This window comes from Erithacus rubecula (assembly GCF_903797595.1).
Source record: "Erithacus rubecula genome assembly, chromosome: 16".
NCBI classification, from domain to species: Eukaryota; Metazoa; Chordata; class Aves; order Passeriformes; family Muscicapidae; genus Erithacus; species Erithacus rubecula.
Window position 1 is genome coordinate 16,772,085 of NC_136668.1, and position 17,716 is coordinate 16,789,800.

At 51.9% G+C, this 17,716-nt stretch overlaps 2 protein-coding genes across 3 annotated transcripts in view; both read right to left on the reverse strand.

Moving 5' to 3' along the window:
• The window catches only part of AFF4 (ALF transcription elongation factor 4), a 43,125-nt gene extending 37,681 nt beyond the window's left edge, over nucleotides 1-5,444 (reverse strand). The window contains exon 1 of the mRNA XM_079319990.1: nucleotides 5,104-5,444. The gene's annotated coding sequence lies outside the window, so the exon portion shown is untranslated. The remainder of the gene's footprint in view (nucleotides 1-5,103) is intronic.
• A 1,914-nt stretch (nucleotides 5,445-7,358) lies between these two features.
• Nucleotides 7,359-16,576, reverse strand: ZCCHC10 (zinc finger CCHC-type containing 10). 2 transcript variants are annotated; one of them, XM_079320063.1, is made up of 5 exons: nucleotides 16,217-16,368; nucleotides 14,308-14,469; nucleotides 11,988-12,029; nucleotides 8,763-9,068; nucleotides 7,878-8,446 (listed from the first exon to the last, which is right to left on the reverse strand). In XM_079320063.1, exons 1-4 carry the CDS (start codon nucleotides 16,255-16,257, stop codon nucleotides 8,789-8,791), a joined length of 525 nt encoding a protein of 174 aa, XP_079176189.1. In that variant the 5' UTR covers nucleotides 16,258-16,368; the 3' UTR covers nucleotides 7,878-8,446; nucleotides 8,763-8,788. The 2 variants fall into 2 exon arrangements, with proteins under 2 accessions (XP_079176188.1, XP_079176189.1); XM_079320062.1 differs by having other exon boundaries at nucleotides 7,359-9,068; nucleotides 16,217-16,576.
• Nucleotides 16,577-17,716: the final 1,140 nt, after the last annotated feature.

The following is a 17,716-nucleotide window of genomic DNA, read 5'->3' on the forward strand; positions in this document are numbered from 1 at the left end:
TCATTTTCTTCTTAAACTGGAAAAAGTCTGTCAATAAAGTGAAGCATCACCCAACTCCAGTGAGGCACCAACTGCCAGGAGATGACAAAGTGACACCAAAACCTGGCTGCCCTCCCATTTGAACACCACACACAGCAAAGGTTACAGAGTTGGAAAAGCTGCAAGTTTTGGGATCAGCTTTGCTTTGATTCCTTCTGTGACACCTCCAAATCCTCAGCCACCCCAGGAGCTGCAGGAGGAACAGAACCATCCCAGGACTCATTTCTGCCCCTCCATGAGCTGAAAAACTGAGGGAAGTTTCCAGCTCAAAGCACAAACAGCTTAAAGCCCTTCTTGGAATATTGGAACTGCAAATAATGTGGGAACATCAATCCTTCAGAAACAAACACACTGAAGAGAAGAACAAATTTATCCTGCCTCTGTTCTCTACCCCTTTATGTTCCCAGTGTAGTGATGGGAATAGTGAGAAACTGCTGTGGGGCTGCAGAGGAGCACACCTATCCACAGGGAGAGACATGGAATGATAAAACAGCCTCTCCTGGAAAACATCAGCACTACAGGATTGCACATTTGTAAAAGCACACTCTATTTGTTTAATTATAAAACATCAAAGCAGCACGTTCAAGTAATTTATCAATAAATGTGATGTGAATAAAACTAAGATGAACTGTAAAAAAAAAAAAAAAAAAATCAGTAAAAAGGAGCTCTGAGCTGCCTCATGAGGTGTTGTTTTCCATAAAAAGATGAGCAGGAAGATCTCTCTTAATGAGCTGTTAACAGAAGAAAATTAGTTCAAGACTTCAGGGCAAGAACTTCCCTCATTCTAGGTTTGTACAGTATGGAGTACAAGGAGATTTTTTCCTGCTGGTACCTGGTGCTACTGGCAGTTAACAACCCAGGTTTTACAATCATCACCACGAATTACTGAACCAAGTAAAAACAAGAGACAAGACAACCTTGAGGAACTCCAAGCACTGGGGAGAAAAGACAGAGTTAGGGAAAAGAGGGGATTGAAACACAGAGCTGAAGAAAAAACTTGGAAAGCAGTAAAAATCTGAGAGGCTGAGGAGATGGCAGACACCAAATGAGACACGAGTGCACGAGGCAAACAAGCTCCAGCTCCAGGGGATTTTGGCCAGCACAGCTGAGGCTGGCCCAGCCCCAAGGAGCTGTGCCATGGCACAGGGTCACCTCAGAGAGCACCAGCACTGCTCCAAACTGGGAAGTGTTAATTCAGCTGCAGCACAGGCAGCTGGAAAGAGAATAAAAGTGGATTCCTGCAGGAGAGAGCCACGGGCAGAGAAGAGCAGAGCTCCAGCACCCGGGGCTGGGTGAGCTCAGAGGCTGGGACAGGAAGGAGCAGGGGCTGTGCCTGCATTTCCCAAGCACTGACAGCAGCCCTGTCATTTCACAAGCTGCACAGCATCTCCTTAGTCATTAGTGACTGCAGAGAAGGAGCCATCCTGCAAGAGAAGAGTAACTGCCACACAAGTTCTTTCATCTGGAGTTTTGCAATTCTATCAACTTGATTGCTTATTTTCTTAGTTTAACACGGTTAGCAAGATATTTTACATGCATCTAACCCTGCTCTAGCTAAATGTAATCTGCTAAAGTTCCTTGACTCGTTTCCAGACACTTCCTCTTCATCCTGCAGCCTCCATCTCCCCACAGCTCGGGCTGTTCTGCTCTCCCAGTTTAGAGAAGGTGACACCAACCTCACTTTGGTTTTGGTGCACACTCTGAAGGAGGAGGAGGAGGACAGGGGGTCTTGGTGGGAAGGGACATCAAAGCTCATCCAGTGCCACAGGCAGGGACACCTGCCACTGTCCCAGGCTGCTCCAGCCTGGCCTTGGGCACTGCCAGGCTCCAGGGGCAGCCACAGCTGCTCTGGGCACTGTGCCAGCCCTGCCCACCCTTACAGGAAAAGAATCCTTCTGTGGATCTAATCTAAACTGAATTTTAGGTATCTAATCTCAGATTTAGTTATTTGTGAGCCTCTGCTGAAGATAACTGTGACACCATAGTAAATGAGAGAAAGGAAATAGGCCTGTAGAACAAACCACAGGTGAGTAACAAACTGAAATTATGTGGCCAGGAACAATTATTGCCACAGAAAAGAAACCTCAGTCACCAAAAACTCCAGACTAGTCCTACATCCTCACACAGGGGGACTCCAAACACGACACTGCCACTCACACTGCTCCCAGCTCAGCACACACATTGCTGTGGCCTCTTGGAAGCTGCTCAAGCTCTCCCCACGTGCCCAAATCTGCCATGGCAGAGGTGCTGCTTTTCTAGCTCAGCTCTCAAAACTCAACTCTCAGTATTTCCACCCTCAACACTGCAAATTTCTGATGATCTGGAGTGAAGATTAAGTGCAGTGATGAGTACAAAACTCCTAAACCAAGATGAGCAGGAATGGAAGGAGTCATCACCAGCAGCTTTGGCAGCTGGAAAAGCAGTGAGGGACACAATGCCAGCAGCACCTGGGCACAGAGTGCCAGGCACCAGGAGATGCCAAGAGCCACTGTCTCAGTCACAAGGCACAGTCACCAGCCCTTAGTCACATCCTACAGGAGCACCCACGCTGGAAAGCAGCAGGGCACAGAGCACCCAGCTGCCAGCAGCCCCCAGTGACACTGGGCAGCCAGTGCCACCCTGTCAGGGCCAGCTGCCACCCCAGGACACATTGCTGCTGCTGCTGCTCTTGATCTGCAGAGCCCCCAAGAACAAACTCTGTGGTTTGTGCAGACAGAAGTGTGGAATCTTCTCATTAAAGAACTGGGTCGTAATCATGCAAAAGCATCTGCACATTCCAGCTCCCTAAAAAAAAAAAACATCCCAGAAATCCCAAGTCGTATTTCACCAGGGTTTTATAGTGTTTTATCAAATTCAGGTCACTAGAACTGGCAAGAGTGCTAAACACATAAATAGGACTTATTTTTCTGGCTTGCTGTGTGGCTTCTCACACAAAAACTGACCCCAGGGGCTCAGTCTCACTCACTCAACGTTTGAGACAAGGAGAAAAGTCATAAAATAACTGCAAAGATGTTTAGAGGAAATATCAGGGACCTGAGACAGCTTTTGAGACCAGAGCTGAAATTCACTGTTTTCATTCATTGATGTTAAACTGCACTGGAGTCCTGGGCCACTTTTGGGCCACAATATAAAAAAGATAAAAAGCTGATAGCATCTAAAGAAGGGACATGGGATGGGGAAGGGTGTGGAAGGACCATGAAGCAGCTGCTGAGGGCACTGGGACTGAGCAGGTCAGAGCTCATTTGCAGCTCCAATCTCTGGGACAGGGACAGGGACAACCCAGGGAAGGGCTGGAGCTGGGCCAGGGAGGTTCAGGGTGGATTTTGGGAAAGGTTCATCCCCCCAGAGGGGCTGAACTCCAGGAGTGTTTGGACACTGCTCCAGGGATGGCCAGGCTGGGATTTGGGGCTGGGCAGGGCCAGGAGCTGCCCTGGATGATCCTGTGGGTCCCTCCCAGCTCAGGATATGCCAGGATTGTCCCCTGAACACAGGGGACTCTGCTCTCACACAGAGCTGCAAGCACACTGGAGAGGAGGCAGCAAATGGCAAAACCTGACATTGCTACATTAATAAAACCAAGATATTCATAACGCAAAAAGATAAATTTTCCCTTTTGTTCCTCACCAAGAAGACCTGCCCCAGCCCCAGTGACACTGGGACTGTCTCACACCTCCAGGCAGACACACAACAGCAGCTTGGGGAGTTTAATCACGTTTCCCTCATTAGAGGAGACCATGAAATGACCAATCAGGTGCACAACCACTCCTGCAAAGCACTTCACTAAACCCTGTTTTGCAATAACCCCCCCAGGCTGCAAATCCCTATTTGCCAGGGATCTGAGAGAAGAATTCAGTAGTTTAAAGGAATGTCAGCAACTAGAAATCCACCTGCGAGATCAGTAGCTGGAAGGGAGCCCAGGTGACAAATAAACACACAGACCTGAGCAGAACCAGCTCATTCCCAAGAGGGACATTGAGAAAGGGACACTCCGGGGCAGTTGGGGCCTGGCTGCCATCACTGGCAATGTTTAAAACCACCAAAATTCCTGAGAAAATGATCAAACAAGGCTGAGATGAGCTGGGGGGACCCACTCCTGCCCCTTTTCAGGCTCCTTGCCCATTGTACAACATCTGCCCACAGGTTTGGGTTCAAGCACTCAGTTCTCCCTGAAAATTCAGTCAAGCACTTGCTCATTTCCAGAAGAGAACCACAGACACGGCACTGAATGCACCAATGCCTCGGTTACACATCTCAACACTTCTATGCTTTGTTTTGTTCTTTCGAAAACGGGAAAAAAAAGAAAAAAAGTCAGCCCAGAGTCCAGGAATGTTAATCGGCTGCTCTTTGACAAAGTCCAACAGAACCCCCCACCAGGGACGAGGCTTTACATAACAGCCACCCACTCACTGGGGCCGGGGCTGTGTCCGGAGCTGCGGCTGTGCCTGCCCCGAGCCAACTCCGAGAGAGCCCCGGGACCCCCGGGAACCTCCGGGACCCCCGGGACCCCCTCGGAACCCCCGGGAATCCCGGAACCCCCCGGACCCCCCGGGAACCCCGGAACCTCCCGGGAACCCCCGGAACCCCCCGGGAACCTCCGGGACCCCCCCGGGACCCCCGGAAACCCCCGGGAACCCCGGAAACCCCCGGAACCCCCGGGACCCCCCCGGACCCCCGGAACCCCCCGCCGCTCCTCCCGCTCCATCCCGGGGCGGCTCCGGCCCCGAACCGCGCAGAGCAGAGGGGAAGGAACAAAGCCCTGACGTCAATTACCGGAACAGGATTAAACCCATCACCGGGCGGGCAGCGCGGCGGCCCCGCCAGCGCCGAGCGGCCCCGAATTCCCGCTGCGGGAGCGAGTGCGCGCCCCGGAGCGACCCCCGCCCTCCGCAGGTGCCACCGCGGGCGGAGCGCGGGGAAATGCGCGGCTGCCGGCGGGGAAGCGGCCGATGGCGCCCCCGGGCCCGCGGGATCCGCCGCGGGGCGGCGGCCGGGGAGCCCCGGGAGGGGCCGGGCCGGGCGGCGCTGCCCCGGTGCCGGCGGGAGGCCCAGCCCGGCCGCGCTCACCTGCGCTGGCCGCTCCGCTAGGCCCGGACCATCTCCTGGCTGCCGCCACCGGCGAACGATGAGGCCCGAGGAGCCGCCGGCGAGTCGCGGAGCGCCGGGGGGGCGCGGGGCGGGCCCGGCCCGGGGGAGGGGGGGGGGGCGGCTCACAAGCGGGCGGCCGCTCCGTAGGGGTCCCGGCGGTCCATGGCTGGGCCGGCGCCGGGCTGGCGGCTCGCAGGGCTCGGGCAGGAGCGCGGCTCGGCCGGGGCTGCGCTGGGCCCGCTCCCGGTCCCGGCCCGGTCCCGCCTGGCGCTTCCCGGCGGCCCCCGCGCGCCGCCGCCGCCCCGATCACGTGACGCGCGGGGAGACCACGTGACCCCGGCGGAGCGCGCGTGTGCGCGGGGGCGTGGCCTGATCGCGGCCCCGCCCGGCTCACGGAGCGGCGGGAGAGTCACGTGGGCAGCGCGCGGGGAGCGCGCCCGCCACGCAGCGCAGCACAGCACAGCGCCCCCTGGCGGCGCGGAACGGCCGCGCCTCACCGCGACCCCGAACAGAGCCCGAACCGAGCCTGAACCGAGCCCGAACCGAGCCCGAACCGAGCCTGAACCGAGCCCGAACCGAGCCTGAACCGAGCCCGAACCGAGCCCGAACCGAGCCCGGGCCTCATCGCGACCCCGAACCGAGCCCGAACCGAGCCTGAACCGAGCCCGAACCGAGCCCGAACCGAGCCTGAACCGAGCCCGAACCGAGCCTGAACCGAGCCCGAACCGAGCCCGAACCGAGCCCGAACCGAGCCTGAACCGAGCCTGAACCGAGCCTGAACCGAGCACGAACCGAGCCTGAACCGAGCACGAACCGAGCCCGAACCGAGCACGAACCGAGCCCGAACCGAGCCCGAACCGAGCCCGGGCCTCATCCTGATCCCGAACCGAGCCCGAACCGAGCCTGAACCGACCCCGAACCGAGCCCGAACCGAGCCCGGGCCTCATCGCGACCCCGAACCGAGCCCGAACCGAGCCTGAACCGAGCCCGAACCGAGCCCGGGCCTCATCCTGATCCCGAACCGAGCCCGAACCGAGCCCGAACCGGGCCCGGGCCTCATCCTGATCCCGAACCGATCCCGAACCGAGCCTGAACCGAACCCGAGCCTCATCCCGATCCCGAACCGAGCCCGAACCGAACCCGAGCCTCATCCCGATCCCGAACCGAGCCCGAACCGAGCCTGAACCGAGCCCGAGCCTCATCCCGATCCCGAACCGAGCCCGAACCGATCCCGGGCCTCATCCTGATCCCGAACCGAGCCCGAACCGAGCCCGAACCGAGCCCGAACCGAGCCTGAACCGAGCCCGAGCCTCAACCTGATCCCGAAGCGATCCCGGGCCTCATCCCGATCCCGAAGCGATCCCGAAGCGATCCCGGGCCTTTCCCTGTCCCGGGCACGGCGGGGACAGCTGGGGCTCCAGCCCAAAGCACGGTGGCATTGCCGGCTGTGCTCTCCCGGTCTGCAGGCACAGCACAGGCTGGGGACACACGGGCTGGGAAGATGCACCTCGGGCAGCGTCCAGGGTCCCTGCTCCAGCACAAGGACAAACAGAATTGCACAAAGCAAACCTGCTGCTTATTAAGGACTCCTCCCTAAGAAAATAAAGAATGCACTAATGCACAGAGCACCCAAAGCCCATCTCTGAGCGGCAGCTGCTCGGTTGATAAAGCCCTGCACTCACAAATGGGGCTGTCTCTCCCTTCTCCTGCTCCCCCTGTTCCCAGGGTTTCTCCTTGAAAGGTGACAGCTTTTCCTGAGGCTGTTTTCCTGCCAGCTTTGTCTGGAGTGGGAGGGATGAAATGGGGCAGTCCCTGGAACAATTCCTGGTTAACAGGGATTTTCCAAAATTCCCAATCCGGCAGGAGAGCAGGAAGTGAGGTAGTGGCAGAAAAAGGAGGGGAGGGTTAGTCTGTAAAATAAGAACATGCAGAGACAAAGTAACCAGAAAAGGCAAGGAAAAAAAAAAAAGAAGCCAATATAAACATTGTATTTGAAAAGAAACTTTAAAAAAAATAAAAAAATCTGGATACAGAGTGACTTCTGGCTAGAGAACTTCCTTACTTTCTTGGGAGCAATCCTGCCCCTCAGTGAGGGAATGCCAGGGCAACTCCAGCTGAAACCTGCACACAAACACCACAAATATTTTAGATATTTGCAGTAAGCATCAACTTAGCAATTACTGTTTAATAATTTATTCACTTTCCCACCAAATGATACAGGCACTCCACAAGAGTTAAACACCTTTCTGGTAGTTTTATTTACAGTCTGCAGCGTGTTCTGGAAAACACAGGAGTGGTCACAGACAGACACACAACAGGTATTTTCAAACATTTAAATAAGTACAGTTTATTCCAAAGTAAGTCTACACACTACTTTTTCCATAAAAATATAAAAAATAGTTTAGTTGCTGTATTTCACCTAATGCCCCCTCCCCAAAAAGGGCACTCCAACATAAGAAATCCAGGAGACTGCATCACCAAACAAAACACTGATGGCAACTGCTTCAATCCACCAGAACAACAAATGATTCCCACTCTGCAGCCAGCAATCCCTGCTCTGCAGTTTGGATCTGCTCTTGTTGGGTCTGGGGGCTTTGCACTCCCTTCTTCTCCAGGGCCATTCCCACAAGAATGAATTCCTGCAGGCTGACACTCAGCCCACCAACACAACCCTGCATTTCACCATTCCTTGGGAACACATCCAAAGGGAAACACTTCCCTCTGAGCCCTTTATCTCTTACTGAGCACCAGAGAAAAGTGCCCAGCTCTGTTTGTTCTTATTTCTCTGCTGCTGCTGACCAGATTACAGATGGGAGTATTGATGGAGCTGTGCAGAACACCCAGCCCTTGTCTCACTGGGGTAACACTGAATTTACAAAAAGAAAGGCACCAAGATGAAACTCCTGCAGCAGCACCAGCCCTGACTGAGCTGCTGCTTTCCAACACCAGCACTGAGAGTCTCAGCAAACACCTCCAACACAGAGCCAAGGACACAGGGGAGTGAAAAGCCCTGAGGCTGTGGGCAGGACAAGCACTACATTGATCAGTGACAAACCAACACAGCTCCACTGGATGGTGCAGTTAAGACTGGACCTGGAAGCATCAGGAAAAGCCATTGGAACACAAGCTCAGCAGCACAGAATCCATTTGTCACCAGCCAGATGGGAGACTCTGTGTGGGACACGTTGTGCATTCAGGTTCAACAATGCCAGAGCTCCAGAGCAGCACTGAAAAACTTCTGCTTTGAACAGTTTAGGGGATTTTTCTCAATGGAAGTGAAGCTGTCATTAACAGAGGAACAGCACATGATGCACAGCATAATCTGCAACAAAAAAAAAAAAAAAAAAAAAAAAGCTTTTGCTTTCCAGCACGTAAACATCCAGGTTACTGGACTTAAGCTCATATAAACAAATCTGATGATAGACTTTTTTTTTTTTTTTGAACTAAAAAAGTAAAATCTTTTATGAAAGGATAAACCACAAAAATACTCTCTCTGTTAGTCTCACGTGCCATTTAATACCTCCCAAGTCCTATGAACAACTATGCAAAACACTTAGAAATCTGAGCAGTAGAAATGTTTGAGCACTGCATGTTTGGCAGGCGTGTGCTGCAGCCCCTGGCAGGGCAGTGTCACTCACTGCACAGCAGTCCTTCACCTCCCCAGCTATTTCTTCTTCTTCTTCTTTGGGGGCTCATCCTCAGAGCTGCTGTCTGTGCTGCTGCTGCTGCTGCTGCTGCTGGAGGAGGAGCTGGAATCTGACTCGAAGTCAGAGGAGGAGGAAGAGCTGCTGGAAGAGTGGGAGGAGGAGGAGGAGGAGGAGTTGCTGTCCTCACTGTCACTGTCCGAGGAGGAGGAGGAGGTAGAGGAGTCCTCACTGTCAGAGGAGGAGTCACTGGCTGAGCTGTCACTGCTGCTGCTGCTGGAACTGGTGACACTCTTGGACCTGAGAGGGAACAAAGAGCTGAGCACAGCCCTGCCAGAGCCCATCACACACACACTGTTCCCTCTGCTCTGGTGTAATCATCCACAGCAATTATTTGCCTTGAAATTTCCATGCCTCACCATCTAAGATGAATTCCTGTGCCCTCCCTCCCTTCTCCACTCCTGGATAAGTGGAGTTTGGCCATGTGAGCAATGGCAGAGTGGCCCCAGGGCATGGCATGAGGCAGGGAGAAGCTGCAGGGGCTCTGCTGGCCAGCCCTGGGGAAATGAGCCAGCCTCAGTCCTGCCTCAGCACTGCAACACTGACATTCTGCCACTGCAACAGCCAGGGGAGCTCTCAGCAGTGACTGCACCAAGCTCAGAGTGCTCCCAGCAAAATCTGTTCTTGGATTACTCCTGGCAAAACAGCCCAAAGCACCTGCCACCACAGGATGCTTGTGTTTTCCAGGTGGAGGAGAAGGGTGGAAACAATCCAAGATTAAGACAGAATGATGAACACAGCAAAGAGGATTTCTGCATGCTCTGCACATTTTTTTTTTCATGTTCAGCCCTTCCTGCAGCCATTGTTCTCAAGATCAACATCTCTGATTAAGGGGGAGTGATACAAATTCCAAGAAAGTACAATTCAATTCTCCCAGAGGTCTTTCCCTGAAGTACAAGAGTCTGATTCACCTCCCTCCCCACCAAAGAGCATCCAAAAATGTAAATTATGATAAAGCAGATCCTTGTTTCCATTAGAAAATTAATGCAGCATTTTTATCAGAGGCTTTGGTGAAATGTAACAACTCAGGAAGTGCCTGTGTTAAGGTTATGAGGAGTGTGAGGTTTTTTCATCATATCAGCCCTGTCAGCTGACAAATGTGGGTGTGCATTAAGCCACAAAGCACTGAAGTGTTTATAATACATCTATAATCTGCTATCTCTGTGTGCAGACACAACAACTGTTCCTTACAGATAAATCCACAAGGGCTGCTTCAACACTGACTTTTCTGGGGAAAAAATCAGCATTGAGACAAGGAAAATAAAAAAGATGGGAGTAGTAGTTTCAGTGTGAGCAGTCCCATGAGATGGGCAGGAATCAGAGGCTCCCCTGAGTAACCCTGAACTTGCTTTTCCTGATCACCTTTCACAGAATCCATAGCAACAATCCCTGGACAGCCAGTGTTTAGGTTTATCCCAAAACCCACTCCCAGAAAAACCAGGATATTGCACTGAAAGCTGCCTCTCCCAGAGGGAAGCAGGAGGAAACAGGCAGGAGCTTGTCAGGAGAGGCAGCACGTGGGCTGCTGGACTGACAGCAGGAGGATGGAGATGGGCACAGCTAAAACTGCAGCCCAAAACACAATTTGGGGAAGCAGGAACAGCCCTGCCCCTGAGGCAGGCAGATTTCCCTGTGCTCAGGGTCAGGTGGGCTCCCTGTGGTAATTCCAGGTGGGACACTGAGGCCAGGGAGCAGCTCTGCTGCCTCTGTCACCTGAGGTCACAGGGCTCTGCAGCAGCTGCTCTGCCTCAGCCTGTTTTTCTGGTTAGGCCTGAGCTCCCTTATTAGTGTTTATATCAAAACAAACACTCTGTGGAAAAGGTTCCTGCCCCTCCTGCCAGAACCTAAACTTTGAGAGTTTTAATTCAAATCTAGAACTTAGAAATTTGCTGGATTCTCCACATATAATTCACATATTACAATAAAAATCTAAATAGCAAACTGACTGGAAAGGAATTAATATTGAAGGATTCTGTGCTTGCATAGAAGTAGGAGAATAATTCAAATTTACAAGAGTTTTAAAATTTCAAGGAGAAAGTGCCCAAACTTCCTTTCCCCATGAACCCTTTAGCTCTGTCCATTTTTGCACTGGTTGGGAGCTCAAACACTCTGTAAATAATTATGCCAGCAAAGTCTGAGGAAGCTGAGGCAGGAAGAGGCCTGAGCTGCCCAGCTCAAAACCAGTTAATTCATGATCTCACCAGTCCTGAGCAACCCCAGCAATAAATTGGCACTTCTGGGAAAGCTAAAACACACTGAGACAGCCCAGCATTGCAACAAACCACATTCCACAGGGCAGCCTGGAATAAAGGAACACTTGAAAAATCTGCTCTGCCTTATTTACTGCCTGCCCCACACAGCAAAGCCTGGCCTGGAAACACCTCCTGAAAACTGGGCTGGATCAGACTGAGACACAGAAGTGAGAGTGCAGGGCAAGAGATGCTGGGGCTGTGCAAACATTCCCTGCTGCAAAATCCCCAACAGCACTCCAGGAGTGTTACAGCCACAGCTGCTCCTCCTCTCCATTTGCTAACAAAGCAAATTCCCAAGTAAACATTAATGCAAAGTGAAGGACAAACAATGTCAAAAGAGTTCTTGGCTCCAGTCAGGACTTGGAGAGGGGCAGGGTCATTTCCTGGGTTTTGCTTTAGTTTGGTTGTGGGGTTGGGTTTTTTAAGATGTTTTTATCTCATCCTCTAGATAAAGCTTGAGAAAGAGAGAACTGGCAGGAGAAGGGAATGGAAACAGCAGGAGCCAGAGCAGGATGGGCAGGTGAACCCCATTCCAGCCTTCAATCAGAGACTCCTGATGGACTCTGAGGCAGAAATAAAAAGACTTTTATTACTACAGCAAGATCATCCAGAGGGTGGAAAATCAGCAGGGAGAAAAACAAAGAATAAAATTTTGAGAGTTTTTGAACAGGGAGGAGCAGAAATTCTCCAGATGTGTGTCAGACAAAAGCTGGTAACAGCCTCAAAGCAGCAAAACCAAAACTTATGTGCAAAGCTGACTTTGTCACCCCCTTCCCAAAGTCCTGCTGGAACAGCCCAGGACCAGTTCCCACCAGTCCAGGACCAGTCCCACCAGTCCAGGACCAGTTCCCACCAGTCCAGGACCAGTCCCACCAGTCCAGGACCAGTCCCACCAATCCCCACATACCTTTTCTTCTTGGTCTTCTTTTCTGCAGCACTTTCTCCAGTGCTAATTAAAAAGAAAAAAGAATGGCTTTGATTAATGCAATAGGAAAATCAAACAAATAGCAGCACACTGAGGCTGAGTTTAATATTCAAAGGGCACTGGGCAGCTCAGTCCTGTGCAAAGCAGAGCAAAACCCACCTGTGAGCCAAACCAGCAATTCACCCCTAATTTTCTGTGCTGTTTATGCTCTGCTCTCCCCTTTGCCTCATTCTGTAGGGACAGCAGCAGCTGGGGTGTGAAAGGCACAGGAGAAAAGGATACAGAAGTTGTGTGTAATTATATTTAGCAATAAGTGAATTGATTGAAATCAAGGGTAAAAGCTTGGCTTGGCCTGTAGCTTTCACATTTCTTTCAAGTGCAAAAAGAAACAGAAAAATCCATTTCTGTTGATGCTTTTCAGCTTGTGTCTCTCAGATTGCCAAGTGTTCATCCCCTCACACACTTTTAGTGGTGCCACAGAAAAATGTTCTTTGTGTGTCACCAGAAAAATGGGATTTCTCCTTTTTTTTTTTTTTATTTTCACACATAAGGACTGAGAACATTATCACTCACACCCCCAGAGTGGCCACCAGAACTGTGGGGCCAACAGCAGGCAGGCACAGGGAGCCTGAGCAACTGGGAAAGGAATTCCTGCTGCAAACACCTGGCTGAGCTTGGCACAGGTAAATATTGACCTGTCCAGGCTGGGTTTGCCCTCTGGTTAATGATTCCTGGGCTCTCTCAAGGTGCTGACTCAGGCTCTCCAAAGCAGACCTGGGGGAGCCCCAACTCCTCCAAAGGCAAGGAAGAACCTTCCCAAGACAGACACAAAAACTGTCACAGGTGTGAGGCAGAAAGTTGTTTTTTCATGAAGAAAAGGTTCATCCTTGGAGGTGCAGCACTGGCAGCAAAGGAGCAGGATCCCTCCTGGCCCAGCTAAGGAGATTATGATGACATAAACCTGGGATTCCAGCCAGCATTAAACACTGCTCCCACTGCCATTACTCAATCTTCCTTCCACAGGATGATTTTTCCCAGAACAAGCCCCTCACTGTAAGAGCCCCAAAGCTTTTGTGCCAGACTGACCAGTCCTGAAACTCCCATAAACATAAAATAATCCCACACTCAGATTCAACCCAAGGACAGGACAAGGAATTTCACCTTCAATCCACCATCCCTGTGATAACCTGCAAAATTCACCAGAGAAGGGGCAGAAAAGCAACAAGGAAATAATCTGAGCCTTAAACTCAAACTTAGCTTAAAAATCTTGAGTCTCTGAAGAGATTTTGCCTCTAAATGGAGCCAAGTGTCAGAGTCCTGATCTATCTCCAACACTGGATGACTCTAATTGCTTCCCAATTACTCACTGGATCCAAATTAATTTCAGAATCAACCATTGACACCCCTCTCCTCACAAGCTCATGAGTCTCCACTCCAGGCAGGGTTTCAGTCCTGTGAACCCTGGCTGAGCTCCCACCCCCTCTGTCCCATCAGGAGGCAGCAAAAGCTGGGAATGCTCTCCCAGGGGATGGAAGTGGCAGTGACTGAGGACATGTGCAAACCTCAGGAATTCCAGCTGCAAGGAGTGGCACTGGGAGTGACCCTGTTCCCCTCCAGCTCCCAAAATCAAACAAGCAAAGTGGCAAAAGCAAGCCTGACACCCAGGAATTCCATGGGAAACTGAGGAGCTGCATTTCTGCTCCTCTGCATCTGCCTGGGGGAGCATTAAAATGTGTTCCCAGGGCAAAGTGCAAAGGAAATCAGAATGCAGAGCTCTCTTTGGGTTTCTGTCCCTTCCCTGTCACAAGAGGAAATAACTGTGCAGTTCAGTGAGATGTTTTCACCTCAGCCAAGTCTCCTCCAGCTGCCTGAGCCCAGAGCAGCAGGAGCAGGGCTGGGCCAGCTTCAGCTGCAGCTCTGAACTGCAAATCTGACACAGGGCAAGAATTGGCTATAAACTCATTTACAGCTTTCACACCCATCTGCTTGCACAGCACAGAAACATGAAATCAAACAGCCAAGGAATTCAGGAAACTACTCCACTACCAAAAAGGCTCCAACTGGTTTAACTTTGGCTCAGACAGGTCAAAACATGTAAATGTATTTCAGATGAGCAGGTGTGAATGAAATTAAAATGTTGATTTTAATTGTCTGGGACCTGAGTGTCACCCAGCACACAGATCAGCTTTACATTAAGCACACATCCCACAGCCCAGAGGAAAAGATCACAGAAAATGGTCTGGGACAACATCTTTTCTTTTATTTCAACCATAAACCAGACATTTCATCCTGCCACTCTTACCTCTGTTGCAGCAGGAGCTGCTTTTCTTTCTCCTTAAGGATTTTGGCCAGCTGAGCTGTCCTGGAAGGTCTGTGCAGGTATTTCCTCTTGCCTTTACATTCATATGTCCAGTGGCCAAACTCTAAACACTTCTGACACCTCACATGCTGCTTGTTTGCCTCCCTAGAAAAATGCAGAAATTGCTTAGGTAACTCATTCCAGGTCTGTTCTACCCAATTAAAAAAAAATACAGTTTTTTATCATGCAGCTTTAATCAAGCTATGATTAAACCAGATGTACCCAGGTGCTTCAGGGTTTCTTTTGAAGGGGCAATAACACCACAATTCAGACAAACAGATTTTCATTTATTGCAGCACTTTCACATGGGGACAATCACACTGCTCAGTTTGCTGCTGCCCAACAGCTGCAGGTGGTTCTGACTCCAGAAAAATCACTGAAATTCTCTTATAGCACAAAGAGCAGCAGCTTCATTTCCAGTTCCTGGAATGAAAGACTCAATTCCCAAACTGCCCAGGACTCTCTGAGAGGCTCCAGTAAACCCAAATAAGCTACAGGCAGCAGCTGCTACAGCCTGGCCCAAGGTTCATCTTTGGGACAATCAGATTCCCAAATTCAGATGCCAGACTCCCCAAACACCTGCAGCAGCAGGGAGAGCTCACACCCCACTGCAGTTCTTGCTCTGGGCATTTTTAGCAATCAGGGAAGGGAAAACTCTCCTGTTTTCCTGCTGCAGCTCTTCTGAAGCTCTGCAAAGCTGTTCTGCCTCCTCTGCAAAGAAGGGAACTCACCCAGCCCAGGGACTGCTCAAGGTCACAGCCAAAATCATTCCTGGGCTCAGGGCTTCAGCTCCTGCCTCTGCTGTCACTTCCTGCCACCTTCAGCTTTTGTTCCAAGCACCAAAAGATGAATTTTTCCAGGCCAGCCCATCCAAGCTGTCTGAAACTGGAGCCTGGCTGCTCCAGAAGTGACAGAGCAGGAACATTCTCCCCTCTTCCAGCCAAGCTGGGAATTGTTTCTCCCTCAGCTTTGTGCCAGTCCCTGAAGGGAACCACCTCGTGCTGAACATTCATCACTTTTTCACTGCAGAGCATTTGGTTTCATCCCCAAGCCTTAGAAATAATCAGCACAAAATCCTGATGGAACTCCCAGAAGAATGAGAATTTCTGGGAATGAACAGAAGCCAACAGCTCAGAGGGGTTTGCTGTGCCTTGGTCTCCTTGCCACAGCATTTACACCCCCAAAAATCAGTGTTTGCCTCCCTTAACTCAGTGCTGGCAAAAACAGAGTCCTTAGCTCAAATAAAACAGCAACTCAAGAAACCCAAGCATCCCAGGAGTTCTCTGGAATCCCCAAATTACCTTCTACTGGGAAATAGAAATTATTACTAAATCCCAAAGAAATTCGTGAGCACATCCCGCACGTTGTGATTGGGCAAAAACCCCACGGTGCAAAAATCGCAATAAGAGAAATAAATTATTTAAGGAGAAAATAAACACGCAAACCAACGTTTGCTGCACTTCACAAAAACCAAACACAAATGTGATTTTTTTCGTCTGGGGGCTCTGCAATCCCTCGGTGCTGAGGGAATTTCTCGATTGCAACATCCCCGGCTGAGCAGGAGCCGCCCGCTCGGCTTTTCCTTGTCTTTTTGACAGCTCCGCAAACTTCTCACAGTAACGTGAGCCTGAACTGTTCCCAAGTGACCCGAGAGCTGCTCCCGCGCCCCGGGGGCAGCGCCCGCAGCCCCGAGCGGCACCGGCCGCGCACGGACACCCGCGGCCGCCATCGCTTGCCGCTTCTGGGGCGGTTTCCCCTCAGAGCGCCGGGAAAACGCGGGCGGCGCGGGGCCAGCAGCGCCCGCCGCTCCTCAGCCCGCGCCCGCCCCGCGCCGCGCCCCCGGGCCACTCACGCCTGTCTGCGGGCAATCAGCCGGTGCATGGGCGTCGCCATCTTAGCGCCGGGGCCGGAAGTGAGGCCAGTGCGGGGAACGGCGGGATTAGCGGCGGCTGCGGGGCATGCCGGGATGTGCGGCCTGTGGGCAAAGGGCGGCCGCCATTGAGAGAGAGTCCGCCGGGACAATAGGGAGAGACCTCCAGGGTCATAGAGACTGAGTCCTCCAGGGTCATCGAGACTGAGTCCTCCAGGGTCATAGAGACTGAGTCCTCCAGGGTCATAGAGACTGAGTCCTCCAGGATCATAGAGACTGAGTCCTCCAGGGTCATAGAGATTGAGTCCTCCAGGGTCATAGAGACTGAGTCCTCCAGGGTCATAGAGACTGAGTCCTCCAGGATCATAGAGACTGAGTCCTCCAGGGTCATAGAGACTGAGTCCTCCAGGATCATAGAGACTGAGTCCTCCAGGGTCATAGAGACTGAGTCCTCCAGGGTCATAGAGACTGAGTCCTCCAGGGTCATAGAGACTGAGTCCTCCAGGATCATAGAGACTGAGTCCTCCAGGGTCATAGAGACTGAGTCCTCCAGGATCATAGAGACTGAGTCTTCCAGGGTCATAGAGACTGAGTCTTCCAGGGTCATAGAGACTGAGTCCTCCGGCGGCCAGAGCGGCAGGTTCCGCACTCTCTATCGCCCCTGCCACTCCCGGGCCCGGCGCCTTTTCGTGCTCCTGTCCCTGTTCCTGCCCTGGGTACTTTGCGGTTTGTTTGCTGGGCAGTCATCCAGCTCTGATGGTTTAATTTGTAAACCCATGGGATCTAATTATCTTTCATGTTTAATGGAAAACTTTGAAACCAGAACAAAAAGGAGATGTATCATTTCAATATTCATTTCCCTGCAAATCCTTGAGCTAAGGCGGCGCTGGGAGCGGCTCCGGGCGGCGCAGGCGGTTTGGGGGATGTGCAGTCGCTGAGCCCCGGCAATGCCTGTCAGGGCTATTCCCAGCAGCGGGGAAGCGCCGCTCGCACATTGCAGCCAGGGATTATTTTAAACCCATTCTGATGTGTTTGGCTGGCGCTAGTGAATTCAGAGGCTGAACTGGAATTGCAATGACTGAAGTGGGAGGACACGGGACACACAGCGCTGGGTTCCAGTGGAATCTCAGATCTGTTTCCTGATCGCATAAAAGGAGTGTTGGGTGTGCCGGGCAAGGGTTTCCATGTGAGTGAGCTGGGGGAATGTCTGGGGGATCAGGAGTGCCCGTGGCCCAGAGGCAGGCAGGCAGCGAATGAAGCACAGGAGAGGTACCTGCAGCAGAGGCTGGACAGAGTTCGAGGAATAAATCAGGGATTGATTCAAAGGATTCAAAGGTTTCACCTTGGGCAGGGCAAGAGCCTGGCTGAGGTTACACCCAGGATAAACCCAGGTCAGGAGTTTCACACTTTTATCAGTTTTTTCCATTCCCATTTTGGGTTCATTGTCCAATCCCAGCTCCAGGTTCTGCAGTCCCACCCTCC

What these genes read in the sequence shown, in the direction of transcription:
- ZCCHC10 (XM_079320062.1), bottom strand. Translation starts at nt 16,257, where the DNA reads ATGGCGACGCCCATGCACCGGCTGATTGCCCGCAGACAGGC. An exon ending in CAGCTCCTGCTGCAACAGAG is followed by an intron (nt 12,030 to 14,307) that starts GTAAGAGTGGCA and finishes CTTTTTAATTAG; the next exon opens with CACTGGAGAAAGTGCTGCAG. An exon ending in AAGAAGACCAAGAAGAAAAG is followed by an intron (nt 9,069 to 11,987) that starts GTATGTGGGGAT and finishes GTTCCCTCTCAG; the next exon opens with GTCCAAGAGTGTCACCAGTT.